General features: G+C 37.5%; 1 protein-coding gene across 2 annotated transcripts; it reads right to left on the bottom strand.

The window, feature by feature from the left end:
* On the bottom strand, positions 1-23,109 carry LOC122735132 (zinc finger protein 2 homolog). 2 transcript variants are annotated; one of them, XM_043976458.1, is made up of 7 exons: positions 23,039-23,109; positions 19,644-20,127; positions 15,812-15,900; positions 10,767-10,829; positions 5,363-5,489; positions 4,698-4,793; positions 1-1,894 (listed from the first exon to the last, which is right to left on the bottom strand). In XM_043976458.1, exons 2-7 carry the CDS (start codon positions 20,113-20,115, stop codon positions 72-74), a joined length of 2,670 nt encoding a protein of 889 aa, XP_043832393.1. In that variant the 5' UTR covers positions 20,116-20,127; positions 23,039-23,109; the 3' UTR covers positions 1-71. The 2 variants fall into 2 exon arrangements, with proteins under 2 accessions (XP_043832393.1, XP_043832392.1); XM_043976457.1 differs by lacking the exon at positions 23,039-23,109 and adding an exon at positions 22,711-22,836.
* Positions 23,110-23,380: the final 271 nt, after the last annotated feature.

Consider the following 23,380-nt stretch of genomic DNA (forward strand, 5'->3'; position numbering starts at 1 on the left):
GATGCACAAAGCATTTCTCTTATGTGAAGTAACAAGTGCTCTGGGTAAAGGCTTTTCCAGATACATTACACTTAAGGTGATTTCATACCGTTATAACTAAGTTGATGTTGAATAAGCTGTGTCTTCCGGCTAAAAGCTTTACCACATTCAATACATTTATATGATTTCTCTCCAGAGTGAATTCTTTGATGTTGAGTAAGGTTTGTTCCTGAGGTAAAGACTTTCTCATAATCATTATATTTACAAGATTTCTTTTCAGAATGAATTCTCTGATGTCCAGCAAGTCTCTTCTGCTGGGCAAAGGATTTTCCACATTCCTTACACTTAAATGGTTTTGCTTCACCACACTGATGTTGAATTAAGTGTGTCCTTCCGCTAAAAGCTTTCCCACATTCAATACATTTACAGGATTTCTCTCCAGAATGAATTCTCTGATGTTCATTAAGGCATGTTCTCCTAGTGAAGACTTGCTCACATTCATTACATTTATAAGATTTCTCTACAGAATGAATTTTCTGATGACGAGAAAGGTTTGTCTTCAGGTTAAAAGCTTTCTCACAAACATTACATATATAAGGTTTCTCTCCAGAATGAATTCTCTGATGTTGGGTAAGGTTTGCCCTATAGGTAAAAGCTTTCCCACAATCATTGCATGTATAGAGTTTCTCTCCAGAATGAATTTTTTGATGTTGAGGAAGGTTTGATTTCTGGGAGATAACTTTCCTATAGCCATTACGTTTAAAGAATTCTTCTCCAAGATGACTTACTTGATGTTGAGAAAGTTGTGTCTTCAGAGTGAAAACCTTCCCACAATCATTACACTTATAGAATTTCTCTACAGAATGAATTTTCTGATGTCGAGAAAGGTTTGTTTTTAGAGAAAAGGCTTTCCCACATTCATTACATTTATGGGATTTCTCTCCAGAATGAATTTTCAAATGTTGAGAAAGGTTCGTCCTCAAGGTGAAAATTTTTCCACAATCATTACATGTATAGAATTTCTTTCCAAAATGAATTATTTGATGAATATTAAGCTGCGAGCTCTGGATGAAGGCATTTCCACATTCATAACACTTAAATAGTTTATCTCCACTATGAGTAAACTGATGTTGAGTAAGGTGTGCCATCTGGATGAAGGCTTTGCCACATTCATTACATTTATAAGGTTTTTCTCCAGAATGAATTTGCTGATGTTCAATAAGGTTTGCCTGTTTGTCATAGGTTTTCCCACATTCATTACACTTATGGAATTTCTCTCCAGAATGATTAGTATGATGAAGATTAAGCTGTGAAATCTGGCTGAAGGCCTTCCCACATTTATTACATTTATAAGGTTTCTTGCTAGAAAGAATTCTCTGATGTTCAGTAAGGTTCACCCACTTGTCGTAGCTTTCCCCACCTTCATTATACTTATAGTTTTTCTCTCCAGAATCATTTGCATGATGTACATTAAGCTGTGAAATCTGGCTGGAGGCTTTCTCAAATTCTTTATACTTCAATCTATACTTCCCTATGTAGATTCTTTGACATTTATTTAGTTTTGAATTATCTTTGAAGGTCTTTCCATGTGTATCATAGTTACAAAGACTGTTTACTTTCTGTTGTGTAATTAGGGTTGACCTTAGAGTGAAACATCTCCCAAATTGATTAATTTCAGAGTCTCTCATTTTATTTACAGTTTCTTCATGTGCAGTTGTTAATTGTTTCAAATCTGCTTCCTGGTGGCCTTTCTGCTTTTCCAGTGAGTCATGACATTCAACAGTTTCATTGCCCATTTCAGGATCCAAGAAACTATCCTGTGTAGTTCTTTCCATTACTGACCCCTGAGATGATTCTTCTACAGAACATTCCGACTTTGGATCTGACTCTTTATCTTCAGTTTCAATGTCCTTGTCTGAAAGAAATTTAAAAATATAAATGTCTCCTTATCTAGAAGAGAGAAAATTGCTATTGTGGTAATGGAATAACAAAAGAGGGAAAATATCTCTTGCAATAACTCATATTTTATAGCCCCATTAATAGCAACAAAGTACTTTCCTCACAGAATCACTGTGAGGTATTTATTACAAGTTTTATTTTCATGAAGAACTCTATTCCACCCCATCCTCCACCTTCCCACTACCCAGGGAAACCAAAAGGCAGAATTTTGCTTAGGCTGAGACAGCAGTGCAACAAAACTGTGAAGTGAAACAGAACTGAGTCAGATAACGGAGAAACAAAGAGTACTGGAGCAGGACAAGTGTATGACTATGTGTCACTTTATGAAGATTGAGGCAAAGGGGCAGCTAGGCAGCACAGTGGATAAAGCACTGGCCCTAGATTCAGGAGGACCTGGGTTCAAATCCAGCCTCAGACATTTGACACTTACTAGCTGTGTGACCCTGGGCAAGTCACTTCACCCTCATTGCCCCGCAAAAAAAAAAAAAAGAAAGAAAAGACTGAGGCAAAGAGCCTACCCCATCCTCTCAGAAGTTACTTGAGGCAGAGACTGAGGCCATAAAATAGTGAATTGTCCAGTGAGGGAAGAGGCTGACACAGCTGTTAGGCCCAGAACTCAGGAAAATGCCAATCAAAGGAAAAGAAGTCAGAAAGTGAGTGATAAAGACTATAGGGGGCAAAAATAACTGAAATTTCCAAAAATCTCAGGAAGAAGAAAACTCTAATTAAAGATCTTGAGCATTATCATATAAGTCAGCAAGGAAGATATTAATAATAGAAGAGAAAAACTTGAATCTATGGTGGCAAGTTTCACTAAAGGAGCAAAATTGAGAAAAATCAGAAATACAAATATAGAGAAATAAAGTATGATCTGGTATGAACATGCAGTTTTCCAACAAAAGAAATCAAAGCTATCTATAATCATATGAAAAACTGCTGTAGAGCACTACTGATCAAAGAAATGCAAATTAAAACAACTCTGTGGTATCACTCACACCTATCAGAATGGCAAATAAAATAAAAAAGGAAAATGCTGGATATTGGAGGGGATGTAGGAAAACTGCAGTGCTAATCCACTCTGGAGAGCAATTTGGAACTATGCCCAAAGGGCTATAGAACTGTGCATACCCTTTGATCCAGCAACACCACTGCTAGGTTTATATCCCAAAGACATCTTCCAAAAGAGAAAAAGACCTATTTGTACAAAAATATTTATAGCAGCTCTTTTTGTTGTGGCTAAGAACTGGAAATCAAAGGAATGTCCACCAACTGGGGAATGGCTAAACAAGATGTGGTATATGATGGTGATGGAATATTATTGTGCTTTAAGAAATGACAAGGAAGATGATTTCAGAAAGGCCTGGAAAGACTTGTATAAACTGATGTATAGTGAAGTGACCAGAACCAAGAGAACATTGTGCACAGAGACAGCAATACTGTTGGATGAAGAACTAAGAATGACTTAACTATTCTCAGCAATACAATGATCCAAGACAATCCCAAAAGACTAATGATGAAGCATACTGTCCAAAGAAAAGAACTGATATTGATTGAACAAAGACTGAAGCATGCTATTTTTCACTTTGATTTTCTTCTTTTTTTTCAAGTTTTCTTATACAAAATGACTAATATGATAATGTTTTACCTAACTGTACAAGTATAACCTCTATCTGACTGCGTGTTGCCTCAGGGAGGGAAGAGTGGAGGAAATGAAAGAGGGATAAAATTTGGAACTCAAAACTTTAGATAAAAATGTGTTTGTTTTTTTTAAAAGAATGATCTGTCTGGAAGAAGAGAAACAAAAAGAAAACATAATCTGCATACAAGCAAAACACACTGATCCTAGAAGATAGCCTGTGTAGAGACAATTTAAGAATTATAGATATTCAAGAATAAAAGTAAAAAACTTGAATACCATAATGCAAGAAATAATACAAAAATACCACCCAAAACTTACAAACACAGAAAACTTCACACTTGGACTCTATTATACTGTATTTTTCAAACAACCATCAAATTAAATTACAGCATTGATTCCATCTAGTCATAATATAACAATACCCTTATACTCTACCTATTAATTAAATCATAACTGCTGAACTAAAAATAAAATGGGCTGACTCAAGAGGTTGCACATTCCTCTTCATGAAAAATCTTTAAGCAAGGCTGGATTAGAGGCAGTGGCCATATAATAGAGTGGATTCTTGTTCAAGTATGAGTTGAACTAAACAGCCTCTAAGGTCCCTTTCAATTCTGATATTCTGTGATTCTGTTCAATACTACCTAACAAGGCAAAGAAATTTAACATAAAGATTATGAAAAGGTCCCTGGATTTAAATAGAAGAAACCAGGGATCCCTTTTCGGAGAAGTTTCCAAAAATCAATGCACTCTGAAGCCAGGTTCTAGGGTATAAAAAAAGGAATATATCCAGAGGCAAAGTCCTTAACTACTGTGAGTCTCAGTTTCCTCATTTGTAAAATGAGACAGTTGGAGGTGGCCTCTAAGATCCCTTAGAGTTCTAAATCTATGATCCTAGGAATGAATGTTGAGGGATTAGAGGCATTGGGTACACATTACTTGTTGGTAATGAAAATATATGCAATAGCTCAAACCAGTTGGTTTCACCCCTTCTCCAAAAATCTAGAGAGTTTTGAGGAGGAGTTGCTGGAGCATCATTTTTAAAATGTTTTCTCCCTAACAAACCATCTGAGCAGATGCTGGTTATTATTTCACATCTGATAGTTTTTCATTCACTCACATGGACAGATGGCTTTTGAGGCTTCATTCTTCAGTAACCATGGTACTTCTCCATGCTCCAACCGGGAGATCACATCTGGTTTAGAAACTGAAAGTCCTATGAATGGAAAAGAAAAGCAAAATGGAAATACACACTAGAGGAGGAATCATTTCAGAATATGATCCAAACCCTTTAATATTTATGGAAGAGAAAATATGGTTAGGTGACTCAAAGGATTCTTCAAGAGATTTCAAAAGGATATTCAGTAATGGATTTTTAAAAGTTATAAGGAAAATGGACATAGACTTGATTTCAGTTCAGAGAAACACTTAAGTCCTTGTTCATAGGAGAGTACAAATCCCCCAACTTGATGGCATCTGCAGTAGGATCCAGGCAGAAAATCTTGGACAGAGGGAAGCAGATGATTGGGAAAGAATATTATCAGGGATAGTGAGGTTGTGAATAGTGGGGAAGTGAAGTTGCTCCATTTTTATTTACAAGGTAAAGATCTTTAGCCAAGAAAGAAAAGGAAAATCCTGTGGATTCACCCAAAATGAACTAAAAACTTGCTTCTATGTACTAAGACAAAATTGACCTAAGTACTTCTGACATTATACAGGTTTTAATAATCAATGAAGCAAAAACACCCCAAAGTGAAAATTAGGAGTTATGAGGGAAAGATTTACCAATAAAAGCCAAGTTGCTATAGTTTTCCATCAGCACATCCCTACAGAGGTCTTGCTGAACAGGGTCCAATTGTGTCCACTCCTCCCAAGTGAAGTCTGGAGCCACATCCTGGAATGTGATGGTTTCCTGAAAGAACAAACACATTTCTGCTTGCCTGGTACAAGCTTCCTTACAGTACTAGTAATGAAGTTGGCAGCAGTAGAGATATGAAAAGGGTACATAATAAGTAAGACATTTTAACCTGCAGACTGATCCTGAATTATTTGTCTATCCATAATGCACATAATTTATTTAACCTCTTATGGGAAACATGAAAGAAGAATGTGACACAGCCTATACTTTTAAGGAACTTGGAAATTTTCTTTTTAAACCAATGAACCCTGTTAACCAACAGGAACCACCCTTTCATAATTAGCATTACTGCTTATTTTACTGAAAGATCCTCAGGTACACATAGTATGTAGACAGTGCTATTAACTTGGTGAAAAATTAATTCATATTTTCCTTCCAAAATTCCATAAGGCCACCAATTTAACAAAACTCATCATAAGATATATTTGGCTAATATCAATCACATCATTTTATGATATATGATGAGACATATCAATCATACTTCAAATATTAATTTCCAATTGAATACAGTATGGCAATTATACTCGACCATGAAAGATTGTTCATTTATTCATTTTTTAATAAAAATACAAGTCCCAGACATTTTTTTATTAGAAACATTTTCTCATCATGTAGTTATTTGTCAACACTCTGCTAGGGAGAAAGGATACAAGTATAGGAAAAACCATCCCAGTCCTCCAGGAGTATAGTCTTTTGTGAATAAAGAAAGTTAGAGATAATAAATACAAAACATATGCAATAAAAATAAAAAGTAATTGAAGGGGGATGAGTATGAAGAGTGCTAACAATTAGGGAGACCAAGAAAGGCATACTATAAGAGGTAGCACTTGAGCTGAAATTTGAATGCACGTAGAGATTTTTGGAAACTGTAAGTGATGAATGAGAACTTTTCAGTCATGGAGAGCAGCCTGTGAAAAGACATGCAGATAGGAGATATCATTTAACAAAAGTAACAAAAAAAAAAGACCATTTTGACTAAAATGTAGAGTTTTAATGTTTGACACTGATTATTTAGGTTTTGATTTTTCCATCCATATTTATATACTATGAAGCCTAGTTTAAGTCATCAATAGGACATAAACTGAGGAAGGGTGAGATGGACTAGGAAGGCAAATAGCCAAGATGGTCCAGTAGGGATGACAGAGATTAGTGTTCTTTACATGGAAGGGACACATGGAGGTCATCAGGAAGGCAGGAGATCTTGTGAACTGAGGAAGGGGAAAGGGGAGAGAAAAAGGAAGAGAAGGAAATGAGTATTTATAATGTACCTACTATGCGTCAGGCTCTATGGTAAGTGCTTTACAAATATTATCTCATTTGATCAGGAAGGCTATAAGTCTAGCTACATAGATGGGGCTCCACAATCTGGCATGTGGACCAAACTGAAGGGCATAGAAACATGGGTGTTCCATAAACAGAACCCAAATATGTTGTTTAGGACTACTGTATAAAATTCAAATGGTTTTTAGTGTTGAGAGACTGACCTTGACTAACCAAAGAAGGACAATGTGGTTGAGGTTGGAAGTATGATCAAAAAGGACAAACAAAAGCTTTTTTTCAGCATTATAAAAACAGAGACTGATTATCTAGAATAAAAATGAATATGGTATGGGTCTTCAGGAACAAAGGACTAGAAAAGCTCAGCCTCAGAGGAACTCTGATGAGGAGTTAGAAACTAGGAATAAGATAATATGACTACTATTCAGAAACTGTCTTAGTTACACATAGATAGGACACCAGAACCTGAGACTGGGCAACAGAAATGTGAACTAAGCATTTTAACTCATAACTTGGTAGGATGAAGAAATATTGGTAATTCTTACCAACAAATCATTATCTGACATGAATTTTCTTCAATGATAGGTTTGGATTAGCTATTGCAATATTTTGAAATTTCTACATGAAAATGTTTCAATCCGCTATTTTCTAAAGAAAGCATCAAGCTAGGGGCAGCTAGGTGGCACAGTGGATAAAGCACCGACCATGGATTCAGGAAGACCTGAGTTCAAATAGGGCCTCTCAGACACTTGACACTTACTAGATGTGTGACCCTGGGCAAGTCACTTAACCCTCATTGCCCTGCAAAAAAAAAAAAAAGAAAAGAAAGAAAGCATCAAGCTAGTCTAATGTTCTACCATCTGTCTTGGTCACAACCAAGTGAATCTTTGAGAAAAAAAATCCTTATCATAATAATTGTAATTATAATAGTACTCAAATGGTTTTGGAGTCTCATCTATTTAGAAGTTCCCTCTAACAATGCAGATCATAACACATCCATACTGAGCTATCCCCTAAGATTCTTGTCTTTGTCCTCATATAAGCTCATGACTGAAGAAAAAGTGCTAGGGAATTTTCTTCCTTTTCTCCTGACATCTTAAAGATACTGTGGAGCACTCAGGCTGTTTAGCTCATCTTTTTATACAGTGCTTTAAGGTTTGCAAAGTGCTTTATATATGGAAACTCTAGTATTACTCATACAACCCAGAGATTTCAAAGGGAAAGGGGAGTAGGGGTTACTCTTCACTTACTTTGAGTCATTGCCTAATCCATAAAAATAAGTTGAAGAATTTCTTGGAAACTGAAATTATTGGTAAAGTACTAGGCACCCCTTCTTTTTTCAGAAATCATGTTAAGTTAAAGTTACATTTCAGAGAATACTGCCTGAAGTAACTTTCACTCTAAGCAGAACTTGGATAACTACCACACTAAAACCAATAGATTCTCTTACCTGGTTCCCTATTTTCATAGTTAAAAACAAAAGAAAACAATTTCTTCTTTTCAAAAAAACTGGCAATATGTGAAACTTGTGGAGAATAACTGTCTAAAGAGTGTAGAGGCCTAAGAAAATCTTTTTATTATGATGTTCAAAGTGAGTGGAAGGCTGATGGCATCAATGCTAAACTGAGGCCTCCTGAGGCAGGGGCTCCCAATTCACTCTCCATTCAAGAGAAAGTGAATTCAGAGTATGGGAGGGACATGGCCCAGAAATAGGGATAAGCAGACCAATCTATTCCTAACAGTCTGACATAGCCATATAGTCAGCCTGACATAGCCATGATTATAACATATAATACCATTCTTTTAGTCTGAAAAGTTAGAAATCCTAGGGCTGACTTTGATTCTTCTCTATCCTTTCACCCTTTCAAATACCTTCCCAGAAAAACTTAAAACACAATCCATTGCCCCTGAATAAAATTCAAACTGCTCAAGCCAGTATTCAATATTCTATTCAAACCTAGCTTCCACCATTATTTATTAACCTTCTACTCTAACCAGGAAATATATAGACACTGCTTATTACAGATAACATGTTCCTTATCTTCTATTCTTTTCACTTAAAACCTATTTTCCTATCCTTGCTAGTCAAATACAATCCATTTTTCCATGATCTACTCTTCCTATATTGAAACTCACTTTTGATCTCTCCTTTAACTGATAGCACTTCCTTTTTGGACTATGCATTATGAGATTTAGTTATGCACTTTCATTTATTTTCCTTTTTTCCTATCTGTGGTCTTGTCATTACAATGAGGCTATAATTTCTTTGATTCCAGGGAATGTGTTTATATTTCTTTTATATCCATCAGAGTGACTGCCTCTATAATAAGCACATAATAGATATAACTGGAAGTTGGGTAGAGAAGGGAAGACATAGCAAAACAAGGGAATATTCCCTATAGAGTTCATCATCCTCAGGTCCAATTTAATGGAAGAAAACAATGGACGTTTGAAACTTCTAGATTACATGACCAACAAGATGAAGGACTAGATATTTTCTGTGATTCCTACAACCAAACCTCTCCAAAACAGAAATTATCTGCCAAAGATAAAGAAACTTCATCAATATCCATGGTCTAGGACACCCAGAATCCAAAAGATTTTTTTTTAAAAGCTGCAAAAGTTTTCTTGGGCAATTTGCTCAGGGAGTAACCAACAGCCAGTGTTGTGCCAGCACTCCAGGCTGCAGAACTAGCCCGGGCTACAACAGACAACTACTGCTACAGCACCAACATTCTATGTTGTAAAAGATCTTTGCAGAAGAGCCAAACAGAAAGGCAGGACACATGTTTAAGTTTAAAAAAAAAAGACTTCAACCTCACACCCCACAAGCCCCTTCCTCCCAGAGCCTCAGAGATTCAAATCAACTTCATAGCACCACATGGCAGTTCTTTGATGGTGCTGGACCACAGAAACGAGGAACAAAGGTAGCAGGACAGGATAGTGAGACAAGACATTCAGAAAGGGGGCTGGAAGGGGCACAGGAGAATTCCATTAAGCCCAAGGGAAAGAGCTCAGTATCCAGCTGAGCCAGTTCTGTCTACCCCAAAGTCACTTGGGACAGAGACCTAGGCTGATAAAGTGTGAATTGCCCAGTGTGGGAGGAAGCTAAGGTATTTGAAGATCTACGGAAACCACTATCAGAGGGGAAGGAGTCAAAAAGTGAGCAATAGAGGAAAATAAGGAAGAAAAAAAAAACCCACTGATATTACCAAAGATTTCAAGAAGAAGAAATCTCTAAGACCTTGAACATAAGCATCAACAGAGAAAACATTAACAGCAGAAGGAAATATAGCATCCAAATCTTGTAAACAAGATCTTATAAAAGAAAATTCATGAATCTATGAATAGATACTGCAAAACAGGGAAACCATCCAACATTTGATGAGACAGAGGACCCTGTAGAATCTGAGGAGAACATGGAATCACAACACACTGAGTGGTTTATAAGAGAAATGAGAATTATGAAAGCAGAATTAAAGACTTGTCTAGCAATAATAATGGGCAGAATAGTAAAATTTAAATCTCTGATGCCAAGTCTCAGCAAAGAAACAAAAGAGAAAACAATAAACTGGGAATACAGATACACAAAATGAAGGACAATCTAGAAGAAGAAAAGTAAAAAAATAAAAAGATAATATGCTCACTATCCAAGCAAAATATATTGATTTCAAAGATAAAATGTATGCAGACGATAAGGATGATAGGTCTCCCAGAAGAACACAAGACAAAAAAAACCCTCAATACCATAATGCAAGAAATAATACAAGAGAAATGCCTAATACTTCTGAATACAGAAAATAAAATATCAATTAAAACAATTAATAGATCCCTCCAGGGGGGAAAAAAACCCCTAAGTCTGCAAACTCCAAGATATATGGTAGACATATTTAACAATTCAATTCAGAAACAAGTTCTGCAAGCCATCAGGAAAAGGGCTATTAAAATCAAAGAAAAGGAAATTCAAATAGTACAAAACTATTCTGCACCCACCAGAAAATGTAGGAAGGAATGGAATAATGTGTTCCAAAGAGCAATGAAGCTCATGATGCAGGCCTAAAATAAGCACAAAAGAGGAAATATTAAAAATTAGAGGAGAAATAAATAAATTAGAAACCAAAATCATGTAAACTATAAAAACTAAAATCTGATTTTTTGAAAAGACTTCAAATTCATTAATCTTTAGCTATATCATTAAAAAGAAGGGGGTTATTAAATCAATAAAATAGCAAATGCACAAAATGAAATAACAAAAACAGAAGAAATTTTAAAAAATAATCATAAAGTATTATACACAGATATATGCTAATAAAAATGAGAACATAAAAGAAATAGAGGGAGACCAATAAAAAGTATACAAATTATCAGTGATCAGAAAAAAAATCTTAAATAACCCAATCTCAGATGAGGAAAGAGAACTGTGACATATAAAAAGTTTGAGAGACATAGTTTCTGGGTAATCACTTTATTAATCATGGTAGCATATAATTAAAAAAGGGGGTCAGTGACACTCTCTAATACCAAAGATCCCACATGGAACCCACTCAATATATGCCCTTGGAAGAGTGGGTGTTCCCGAGGGTGGCAATCGACTCTAGATTGGTTAACAAGTAAAGAGAGATAATTAATGAGGTTGACCTAATCTAATGAAGGGTGGGGGGAACATGACTTTGATCATGTCATTTACTTCCAAATCATCCCCAGCCTTGGAAAATCTAGACAAAGGATCTATCCCACTTCCCAAACCTACCTGATTGGAATATAATGGGCCAGAATTCACTTCAGATTAAATTCTTTGTAAGGTTTTCTAATTGAGTGAAGCAACAACTACACCTAGATAAGACAGTCTAGGTGGGGTAAATTTTTGGGAAAGGTAAGGGATAACAATAATTTGTTATTTAATAATCATTTCTCTCAGATCTAACTGTAAAGGAACTATGAAAGATAAAAACTCCCAGTCTGGGTGGATCCACAGGAGAATTCTATCCAACTTTTAAAGAACATTTAGTACCCAGACTTTATAAATTATTCTTAAAAGCTGAGAAAGAAAGCACTCTTACCAGAATCCTTTTATGAGAAAAATATAGTAATAATGCCAAAGCCAGGTAAAGATAAAAAAAAGAAGGAAAACTATAGGCTAATATTATTAATAAATATTGACTTGAAATTTTAAATATAACCCTGTTCTATTTTAAATAGAACAATTTATCCAATAAATCATTCATTATGACAAGGAATTTTAATTCCAAGGATGCAAGAATGATTCTACATTAGGAAAACAATCAACATAATTAACCACATCAAAAACCAAAACAACAAAAATCATATGATCATTTCAATTGATTCAGAAAAAGCCTTTAACAAAGTATAGCACTCTTTCATGCTAAAAATCCTACAAAGTTTAGGTACAGAAGGACTTTCTAAAATATCATAAAAAAAATCCATCTAAAACCAAAAGCAAATGTCATATGCAATGGAGATACACTAAAACCTTTTCCATTAAACAAAGGAGAAAAGCAAAAATGCCCACTGTCTCTGCTATTATTTGACACAGTTCTGGAAATGCTAGCAACATTAATAAGAGAAAGAAACTAAAGGCACAAAGATAGTTAGGAAGAGATAAAAATATCTCTCTTTGCTAATGATATGATGGTATACTTGAAAAATACTAGAGAAGGGGGCAGCTAGGTAGTGCAGTGGATAGAACACCAGCCCTGGATTCAAGAGGACCTGAGTTCAAATCTGACTTCAGACACTTGACACTTACTAGCTGTGTGACCTTGAGCAAGTCACTTAACCCCAATTGCCTCACCAAAAAAAAAAGACAACAACAACAAAAAAATACTAGAGAATCAGCAAAGATACTAATTGAGACAATTAGTAGCTTCAACAAAGTTGCAGGCTACAAAATAAAACCTCAAAAACCAAGAGCATTTCTGTATAAGAATAACGAAACCCAAGTGAGTAGGAAGCAAGCCTAAGCTAATAATCTAGGCCCTCACCCCTAGGAACACTGGCATCATTTGAAAAATCTGCCAGCAGGAGTTGTGGGGCTACCCTTTTCCTGATAAGCCTGTGAAGGAATAAAATGCTCAGGCTCCAACAGCACAAATGCTGACAGTACATGAGAAGAAAGCTCCTTACAACTTGCTGGGGATAAATGCTCTCTGTCTTGTGCAGGACCCCACCCCCCATTACTGTGTAAGTAAGAGTGTGAGTGTGTGTGTATGTCACCCCATCCAGTCATTCCCACCCCATAACTTCCCCTGCAAGGCTAATAAACAGTTATGGAAGTCAGTATTTCCAGGTGCTTCTACTTCCTTGAAGAACCTGAACCCATGTTAGCAAGATCACCAAGAAGCAAAAATACCATTAAAAATAGCTACAAAATGCATATGAGAATCAAGTTAGAGAAGCACACAAAAGACTTGTATAGATTCAGGTACAAAGTGCTTCTAAAAGAAATAAGGAACAACTTAAATAGCAAGAGTACTCATAGCTCAGTACTCATAGCTAGGCTATGCCAATATAATAAAAATGCCAATTCTACCAAAGTCAATTAATACTTTCAATGCTATACCATTACATATATATGTATATGTATATACACACACATATATACACATATATGTATATACATACACATACATATACATATACACACACGCACATATAAATGCTATTCCAAATTGCCAATGGGACACTCTATAGAATTTGATAAAAATTATTACAAAATGCATTTGAAAAAAACAAAATATCTAGTATATCAAGGGAAAGGATGTAAAGAAACAAAAGTGAAGGAGGAATTGCACTTTCAGATCTCAAACCATATTAAAAATCAGCAATAATCAAAACTATATGGTATTTTTTAAAAATAGAGATAAATAAGGAACATACTAGCAAGGGAGAATCAGAAACTACAGAACTCAAAAATATAGTGTTTGACAAAATAGAAAAATAAATTACCTATGAAAAAACTCCTTTTTTACTAAAAGCTGCTGGGAAAACCAAGAAGTAGTCTGGCAGAAATTAGACTTGGGCCAACACCTTATACCACATTCCATAATATATTATAAATGGATATGTGACCTTAATATAAAGGATCATACTTTTAAAAAATTAGAAGAGAAGCAATAATATACCTCTCACAGCTCTGGGTAGGAGATTTCTTAATAAGTAAGTGGTCAAAAGATATAAACAGACAGTTTTCAAAAGAACTGCTAAGTATTCACAACCACATGAAAGAATGCACCAAATTGTTAACAATAAGGGAAATGAAAATCAAAACAACCCTGCTATTTCACATCTCAAACGTCAAATTGGCAATGACAAAAAATGGCAATAGTCAATGTTTTGGGTTTTTCAGGGTTTTTTGTGGGGCAATGAGGGTTAAGTGACTTGCCCAGGGTCACACAGCTAGTGTCAAGCATCCGAAGTCGGATTTGAACTCAGGTCCTCCTAAATCCAGGGCCAGTGCTTTATCCAATGCACCACCTAGCTGCCTGCCCCCCCTTTTTTGTTTTTATATCCCCTTCCTTTCTTTTTCTTTTTTTTTATTGAATAGAATTTTATTTTCCAAAATATATGTAAAAACAAATTTTAACACCAATTTTTAAAAAATTAGTGTTCCAATTTCTCTTCCTTCTCCATTCCCACCCCCCACCCACTTGAACTCAAGCATTTCAAATTAAGTTATACATGAGTAGTCATGGAAAACATTCCCACATTAGCTAGGTTGTGAGAGAAAACAGTCAAAAAACCCCAAAACTTCAGATTGAGGAATTGTCAAAGAGGAAAAAAAATTTTTTTTTAAATGTGTTTCCATCTGACAATAGTCAACATTGAAGGGATTGTGGAATAATAAGCACACCAATACACTGTTGTGTAACGATTGGAATGACACCACCTGCTGGAGACTTACTGTAGAAGAGTTCCACCCATGAAGCGAAGGTCTTTGAGGGCAAGACCAGGAGTCTTTTCTTTGGCATCAGGAAGTGACGTTGGGTAGTGGGAGGAAGAAGGAAGAGACTGGCACTCTGTCTCGGGCTCTCTTTCCTGAGGACTCTGGTGGAGAGCAGAGCTAGAAATGTGCTCTCCCTTTAATAGATAGGAATCTAGGCCTTTCTCTCTCTTTACCAAAATTCTTATTCTCCTTAATAAATATGCTTAAAAGTCTAACTCTTGCTAAAGCTTATAATTTATTGGTGACCACTTATTAGATATTTTAGACAGTTTAGCTAGAATTTTAACCCTTAATAGTTGGTGGTGCTATTAAATGGTACAACCATTTTGGAAAGCAATTTGGAATTATGAAAATAAATAAAATGTTCATGCTCTTTGAACCATTATTATTGAGCTATACACCAAGGAAACCATCAATACGAAGAGAATCCCCATATACTTCAAAATATTCATAGTGGCACTTCTTGTGATAGCAAAGAATTGGAAACAAAGTAGATGTCCATCAATTTATGAATGGTCAAACAAATTTTTAAATGAAGTATGTGATAAATGCAAAAAAGCATGGAAAGATCTACATGAATTGATGCAGAGTAAAGTAAGCAGAACCAAGAAAAAAATATACATAATAACTGCAACAACACAAACAAAAAGAACAAGCATACACACCAAAAAATCCAAAGTGAATCCAACGAAATTATAAAGATCTAATATCACTCAAATGAAAAGATATGAGAGGATACTTCCAAACTACCCCTTCATGGAAGCAGGAGATCCACAAGTATTATACCATATTTTTAGACTTTTTCAATACAAGTAGTTGCACTGATTTTTTTTTCTTTAGAAAATACCATTTGTAATATGAGGTAACTCTCTTGTGATAATTATAAATGATGTAAAAAACAGATCACATCAATAAAAACTTACTCAAAAAAAAAAGAAAGAAAGAAAACAATAAGGCATGTCTGGACAGACCTTTCCTGGGAAGAAAAACCGTAGAGCAAAAAAGGATGAAAAAGTATAAGTATACAGAGACCCAAGATGGCATCGCAGGAAAGACAAAGGACATTTCAACCCACCTGAAATCTGGCTGTTGGTAACACAGAAGATATTTCCACCTTCTCAGGGCTTCTCTCTTGGAGAAAAGAAGAATCCTGCAAAATCAGAGCTGGGTAGACAAAAGGATGAAAAAAAATAAAACAGTGACTAGGCTATAACAAATTCAAAGCAAATGGTAGTGCCACATGGATCCTTGACTCTATGCGTGCGATGACAGAATGTTTTTAAGGACCAGTCTATTGAAATAGCCTTTCCAAGACCTAGCCTACTGCAAAAACCTTCTGGTTGGTCTTCCTGCCTCCATTCTCTCCCCATTTAATCCTTCCTTCACTCAGCTATCAATTTAATCTTCCTAAAGTACAGTTAGACCATGTTACCTACCACCTACTTCCTATTTGATAAACTCCAGTGGTTCCCTCAAACTTCTAAGACAAAATTTTAAATTGTTTTGTTCTTAAAACCCTTCATAAACCAGACCTTTTCTACCTTTCCTGTTATACTTTGTTTCCTTCCACGTACTCAACAATACAGTGACTCTGGCCTTCTTGCTGTTACTCACCCAAGATTATCCACCTCCCAACTCTTGGCATTTTCACATACTGTTCTTAGGCCCAGAATGCTCTCCCTCCTCATCTCCATCTTTAGATTTCCCTGACTTCCTTCAAGTCTCATCTAAAATGCCACCTTCTGCAAGAACTCCTTTAATGGTATTGTCTTCCCTATGAGATTATCTCCAATTTATCCTGTATATATCTTGTCTGTATATAGTTCTTTGCAAGTTGTCTCCCCATTTAGAGAGTGAACTCTTGTTTTTGTCTTCCTTTGTCTCCCCAGCACTTAGCCAAATGCCTGATGCCATAGTGGAGAGAATGTTAATTTGAAAATCAAGATACATGGACTAGTTTTATCATTCCATCTCCAATTTGACATAGAATTAATCAGTTTACTGAAAAAACTGCTTCCCCAAAATTTTTATTTTATTTTTAAAAATTTATTACACAGCAAGCAATATCTAGTGATAACAATACAGTCTAAGAGTAAGGAGACCAAGGGGGCAGGTGGCACAGTGGATAAAGCACCGGCCCTGGATTCAGGAGTACCTGAGTTCAAATCTGGCATCAGACACTTGACACTTACTAGCTGTGTGACCCTGGGCAAGTTACTTAATCCCCATTGCCCGGCCAAAAAAAACAACAAAAAAAGAGTAAGGAGACCTAGAATCAAAATGAAGCTTGGTCATTCCCTAGCTGTATAAACTGGAGTAAGTCAATTGATCATACTACACCTTAGTTTTTCTCATCAATAAAGTCAGACTAGTCATATTGCTTTTCACAGGCAACTAAAGGATTAAAAAACATGATAAATACAAATTTTTATTGCTGAGCACTACCATTCCCCAGTCCCTCATACCAGACCACTGTCAGCCTTATTCTGCCTAAGTGTCTATCCCTCTCTTCCCATCCCTCCTTCTTTTTTTTTTTTTAAATTTTATTTATTTGTTTGTTTGTTTGCAGGGCAATGAAGGTTAAGTGACTTGCCCAGGGTCACTATGCCTTCTTGAAACCTCATTCTATTTTTAATATATTAAAGCTTATGTTAAACTTAATTTCATGCCCCATTCACCTCTTTGAAATCACAGAAACTTCTTTCCAGAAGACCCCACATTCTTGGGCATGCGTACTTATTAGTATAAGATGCATTTTCTCTCATTTTCCCTGTCCCCTGACACACTGGGTCAACATGATGAGTAGCCATGTTTCTTACTTCTCACTGGCAATTCCAGACACTCCTTCTACTATGCTCCCGCTATAACATCTCTTCTGAGGTTCACTCTTTCCAGATATATCACCCCAGGGGGCAGGTAGATGGTGCAGTGGATAAAGTACCTGCTCTGGATTCAGGAGGACCTGAGTTCAAATCCGACCTCAGACACTAGACACTTACTAGCTGTGTGACCCTAGGCATTGCCCTGCAAAAAACAAAACAAAAACAAGCAAACAAACAAAAACCAGATATATCACCCTGTCCATCCTGGTGACCATTAACTCAATGGGTTAGATTCTCCACTCTTCTTTCTCAAGGAGTTCAGTACCTGGTTCAGAGTCTTCCTCTCTATTCTAATCTATGTCCTTATATTTAGGCACTTCAATTTACATGTTGATGTTCCCTCAGATACATTTACTTACCAGTTTATCCACTCTAAGAACTCTTATAATTCACACCCCAACTCCACCAGTCACACACAGGTCCAGTCATGCCCTTGATTTCATCATCTTCCACAATCCATCCATGTTATCCATCATCCACATTGACCTCCACAAACCATAACTCTGAAATTCCTCTAACTTCCTCTTCTTTCATTTCTTCCTCTGCCTCACTCCTTCTAAATCTATTCTCTAACCTCACCACTTCCTGCATTATCCCTGTTCTGGCTTCATTTTCTTCCCCTTAGAATCTTGACCATTTTATTTTTTTGGGGGGAGGGGGGTGGGTAAGGCAATTGGGTTAAGTGACTTGCCCAGAGTCACACAGCTAGTACGTGTCAAGTGTCTGAAGCCAGATTTGAACTCAGGTCTATCCACTGTGCCACCTAGCTGCCCCTCTTGACCATTTTAGCTAGCCATTTTACTGTCCTTGTTCCTTGAATCTCATGTCCCATTGTCCTATTACCACTCAAATCTTTCCAAATCCAGCCTTGGAGCACTTTCCCCATCTGCCTTCTTAGCTCCTACTGTGGTGCTTTTGTATGCCAAAAGAATTCAAACAACAATCCTGACTAGGTCAACTAAAAATATGTTATCCAATCTCAATTCAGCCTTCATTGATACAGAAATAGCCTTTTACTCTTCCTTAACAATTTACTATCACACTCCAAAGAGATTGTTCCAAACCTCTCCTCTTTTCAAGACACCTAAGCTGCCCCCCACTTCCTCTTCTTAACAGAGGACCTTGCCTCATAATTCCCAGAAAAAATGGAGGTCATCTGTCTCTAGTTTCCTCTTCCCATTTCACATTTCAAATCTCTTCAAAAGCATGTATCTCGGGGCAGCTTGCTGCTGCAGTAGATAGAGCACCACTGGCCCTGGATTCAGAAGGACCTGAGTTCAAATTTGACCTCAGACAAATTAGCTGTGTGACCCTGGGCAAGTCACTTAGCCCCAACTGCCCTGAAAAAAAAAAAATGTATCTCCCATTCTCTCCTCCTTTGCTCCAATTTCAAAAGATGATCTGGCCCTTCCCTTTGCCAACTTAAATCCCTAAAAAAACTTCACATTAACCAACTATCCCCTCAAAATATTGCTCTATATCTTTCCTCCTAATGACAGTGAAATCCCTCGAAAAAGTTGTCTATATCCATTATTGCATTGAAGTCTGGCTTCCATACCCACCACTTGACAGAAATTGTTCTTTACTGATAATCATTTTATTGCTAAATCCAATAAAGAAATTGTTTTTCATTAAAAATCTCTTTATTGCCAAATCCAATGGGATTTTCTTAGTCTCCATCCTTCCTGATCTCTTTATACAGTATTTAACAATGTCGACCACCTCTTCCAGGATATTCTCTTCCCTGGGTTTTTGCATCACTTCTATTGCATTGTTTTCTTACTTTTTAAACTGATCCTTTTCAGTTTCCACCTAAGGCACACACAAGTACCACAGGTCTCCATCCTGACTCTTTCCTCTTTTTTTTTTGCTTTATACTATCTCTCAGTGATATCTACTTCCTCAACCCCATCCATCCAAGAGACCTTCTTTTCTCCAAGGGCCCCTTTATCTGTGTTGTCTATTTTCCCCACTCATACCCTGAAGAGGCTTTGCTCTTTCCCTCCATCCTTCTGCAGCTCTCACCTTCCTCCTCAAGTATTTGGGTCAAATCCTCTGCCAAAGTGACCGCCTCCTCAATGTTCTCTGGATGCTGTGACTTCACCCAAATCCTGATCTCACTGGGCAAGATGGTCAGGAATTGCTCCAGTACCAGCAGTTCCAGGATCTGTTCTTTTGTGTGAACCTCTGGCCTTAGCCACTGAAGGCAGAGTTCCCGGAGCTGGTTCATGGCTTCACGAGGCCCAGCTTTCTCAGGATATGAGAAATATCTGAAGTTCTGGCGAGATGCTTCAGGGTTAAATTTTTCTCTTGGTAAGGTGGTTACCTGTTCCCTCAAATCATCTCTATTTTGTTCATGTTGAGGGCTCAGAGATGCGGTCATTACATTATTCAGGGTTGGCATCTCTCCATCTAGGACTGAAACCATGGACTTCAAATCCACCTTCTCACTTGAGAGCAAGTTCTCTTCAGATTTAGGCTGGTCATCTACACACATTCCTGAAGTTTGCTGTGGACAGAGATATATCATAGTTAACTGGTAGGACCAAGATTCCTCAGTCATACCACCTTACCTGCAGAAGGTCCTGGGAGCAGCTGGGTAGCACAGCGGATGGAGTCAGAAAGGCCTGCCTCAGATACTTACTAGCTATATGACCTTCAACAAGTCACTTAAAACCTCTGCCTCAGTTTGCCTCAATTTTCAAATGAGGATATTAATGTAAAATAAAGATATTAATAGTACCTATCTACCAAGGTTGTTGTAAAGATCAAATGAGATGGGGCAGCTAGGTGGCGCAGTGGATAGAGCACCGGCCCTGGAGTCAGGAGTACCTGAGTTCAAATCCAGCCTCAGACACTTAACACTTACTAGCTGTGTGACACTGGGCAAGTCGCTTAACCTCAATTGCCTCACTAAAAAAAAAAAGATCAAATTAGAATATAACTGTAAAGAGTTTAGCAACAGGCCTAGAACATAGTAAGTACCATATAAATTAAATATGATGATGATGATGATGATTACTAAAGAGATTAAGTGATTGTAGACATACAAATGACCCAGAAAGTAATTAGTAGCCAACAGTGTTGTTAAGGAAGGTATTAAGCTCAAAGCTTAAGGACATACAGCAACCTCCTAGTTACACAGTGTTTTTAATTTACAAAAGAGTTTCCTTACTCTACCATATAATCAGTACAAGGTCATGCAAAAAAGTAACAGGACCAGTTCTTGAACAAAGATCTCTGGACTCTTAGTTCAATGCTCTTTACACTAAAACTTCTCTCTCTATAGAAATACATACATAATAGAAAAAAAAGAAATTATTTTCCCCACCACATCCAAGCTATTCAGAATTGAAAAATAAATGCATTTAGGTGTATCTTTTTCTTCTGTCAATCGGCCATAGAACCTGATACATCTTTCATATAGCATGCCATTAATGCCATTTTTGTCATTGTTTAATGTCATTCGAAACAAAGATATCAAAAGGGTGGCAAACAGTTCTGAATCAGTGAATCCATAACTAGAACAAAATGCATTTATTTACAAGACACCAGGCTAAACCAATTTTTGGTTTTTAAAGGGGTGAGAGAAAACATTGTGCCAGAAAGATTTAATTTTTCTGTTCAGTAACTGCATTATTATGTCAATATGCTAATAATACTGTTAATAAATAGCCAAGAAAGCTAGTATTTGGAGAAAGTAGTCCTCTCTTACCAGATATACCTAAGTCATTGGGGGTCCCAAGTAAACATCTCTGAGTAGAAAAGAGAGAATCAATCACTGTTTTAAGGCATGCATCTAGTTCAGAAATCTGCATTGAAAGTCAGTCCATCAATGAGCACTTTGTTGAGATGATTACATGCCAGGAACTGTGACAAGAACTGAGAGTGTAAAGAAAGGCAACGTAAAGAATGGCAAAAACAGTCTCTATTCTTAGGGAGCTCCCATCCTAAAGGAGAAGGCAAACATGAAAATAGCTGTGTACAAATAAGATATGTATAGAATTGATGGAAGATAAACTAGGAGGGAACAGAACTAGCAACCTGAGAGGTACCTAGGAAGGCCTTCTTGCAGAAGGTGAGATCTGAAGTGAATCTTTAAGGAAACCAGGGAAAGTAAGAGCAGGAAGAAAGCATTCCAGGCAAGTGAAAAGCTAAGGAGACTAGTTATACAGTGTCAAGGAAGCTGGAAATGAAGTGTGGTGTGGGAGAGGAGCAGCAAGTAAAGCAGGGTGGCTGGATAGTAAGCAGTGTGAGGGAAGAATAAAGTGTATTGTTGTTCAGTTCTATTTGACTCTTTGTGACCCTGTGGACTGGACTGTCCTGGGTTTTTCTTAGCTTTGTCATTTCTTTCTCCAATGAATTAAGGCAGACAGAGGTTAAGTGACTTACCCAGGGTCACACAGCCACAGCTAGTAGTGGCTAAAGCAACATTTGAATTCAGGTCTTCCTAACTCCAGTGCTCTATCCATTGAGCCACCTAGCTGCCTTCAAATACTTACACTTAAACGACCAAAAAAGGTAGCTAGGATAGTGGCAGACTCGTGCACAGAGGACATCGGCGTGCTCAGCTGATGCACACTCCCCATGTGGGAGAGGCTTAGATTGGCTCTGGGAGAATGAGCCAGAACATAGTCAATGTAGTAGGAAAAGGTCAGATTGTGAAACGCCTTAAATACCAGGCATAAGACTTAATATTTGATCCTAGAGGCAACAGGGAGTCAATTGGGTTTATTGAGGAGAGGGAGTGGCAACACTTTGTTGACAAGACACAAACAGAGGAAACATTTGGGAGCCATTTAAGGCTATTTTAACTACCCACTAAAGAAAATACCATTATGAGTTTAAATTCTAGTCCTTAAGGAAAAAGGAAAAGAAGTCCTATTCTAAAACCCTAAAGAGCTGGAAGGTAAATGGTCAGAAGGAAGGCAGGTGAAGGGAAAACTGTGCCCAGGAGCGAGTTTGCCTCGGGTGTCACACAGCTCCAGGCCAGAGCCATCCAATCTGCCTCCATCGCGCAAAGCTAGTGACCACCTAAAAAACCAGTGACCACCAAGAAGCCTCTCCCCAAATATGGGCGAAGAAATCCTACCCGCCTCTCTCTTCTTTCTGACCTCTCCCTTTTCTACCTTTCTTCCTTTCCTGCAGTACACCTGGCCAGCCTCGCTCTTTCACCACAGTGAGAAGGGGTCTCGGGCGGAGTACGAGAACCACCCTGGGAAGACACCTGGAAGACCCGTGTACGGAGAGCAAGCTGGGGCAAAACTCATCACAAAGCGGAATTTTCTTCGAGCTTCGGCCCCTGGCGTTCACTGGCTCTCCCAACAGTGACCCTGACACTGCGCCCCTCCCCGAGACTGAGACGCCTCAAAGCGATTCTCAAACCACTCCAGCTCTTCCAGCCGAGAAGCCCTAGTCACCTGTTGGCTGAGTCGCCCTTACTTCACCGCGAGGCAGACCACACTCCACGAGCGCGCAACTATGAGGGCAACGTAGATGCGCACGCATTCAGGGGGCGTGGGCGGAATCCACTTTTCCTGGGAACTACGACTCCCAGAAGACTGCAAGCACATACTTTCTGCGCGCCGTTTCTGGAGCATGATAAATAAAAATTCCTAGATTTGTTGGAGTCAGAAGACTTTTTCCCCTCCTCTCCAAAATGAGGGAGTTAGACTAAATTATCCAATTTCCTTTCCAATTTTAACATTCTGTCACTGATAAGTACTAGCTGACTGACTCTCCTGAGGAAAAAGAAGTTGGAA

The sequence above is a fragment of the Dromiciops gliroides genome, chromosome 1, assembly GCF_019393635.1.
Source record: "Dromiciops gliroides isolate mDroGli1 chromosome 1, mDroGli1.pri, whole genome shotgun sequence".
In the NCBI taxonomy this organism is placed as follows: domain Eukaryota; kingdom Metazoa; phylum Chordata; class Mammalia; order Microbiotheria; family Microbiotheriidae; genus Dromiciops; species Dromiciops gliroides.

What these genes read in the sequence shown, in the direction of transcription:
- LOC122735132 (XM_043976458.1), bottom strand. Translation starts at nt 20,115, where the DNA reads ATGTGTGTAGATGACCAGCCTAAATCTGAAGAGAACTTGCTCTCAAGT. An exon ending in TACCAACAGCCAGATTTCAG is followed by an intron (nt 10,830 to 15,811) that starts GTGGGTTGAAAT and finishes TGCTTATTTTAG; the next exon opens with GCCTGCATCATGAGCTTCAT. An exon ending in TAGCAACTTGGCTTTTATTG is followed by an intron (nt 4,794 to 5,362) that starts GTAAATCTTTCC and finishes TTCCATTCATAG; the next exon opens with GACTTTCAGTTTCTAAACCA.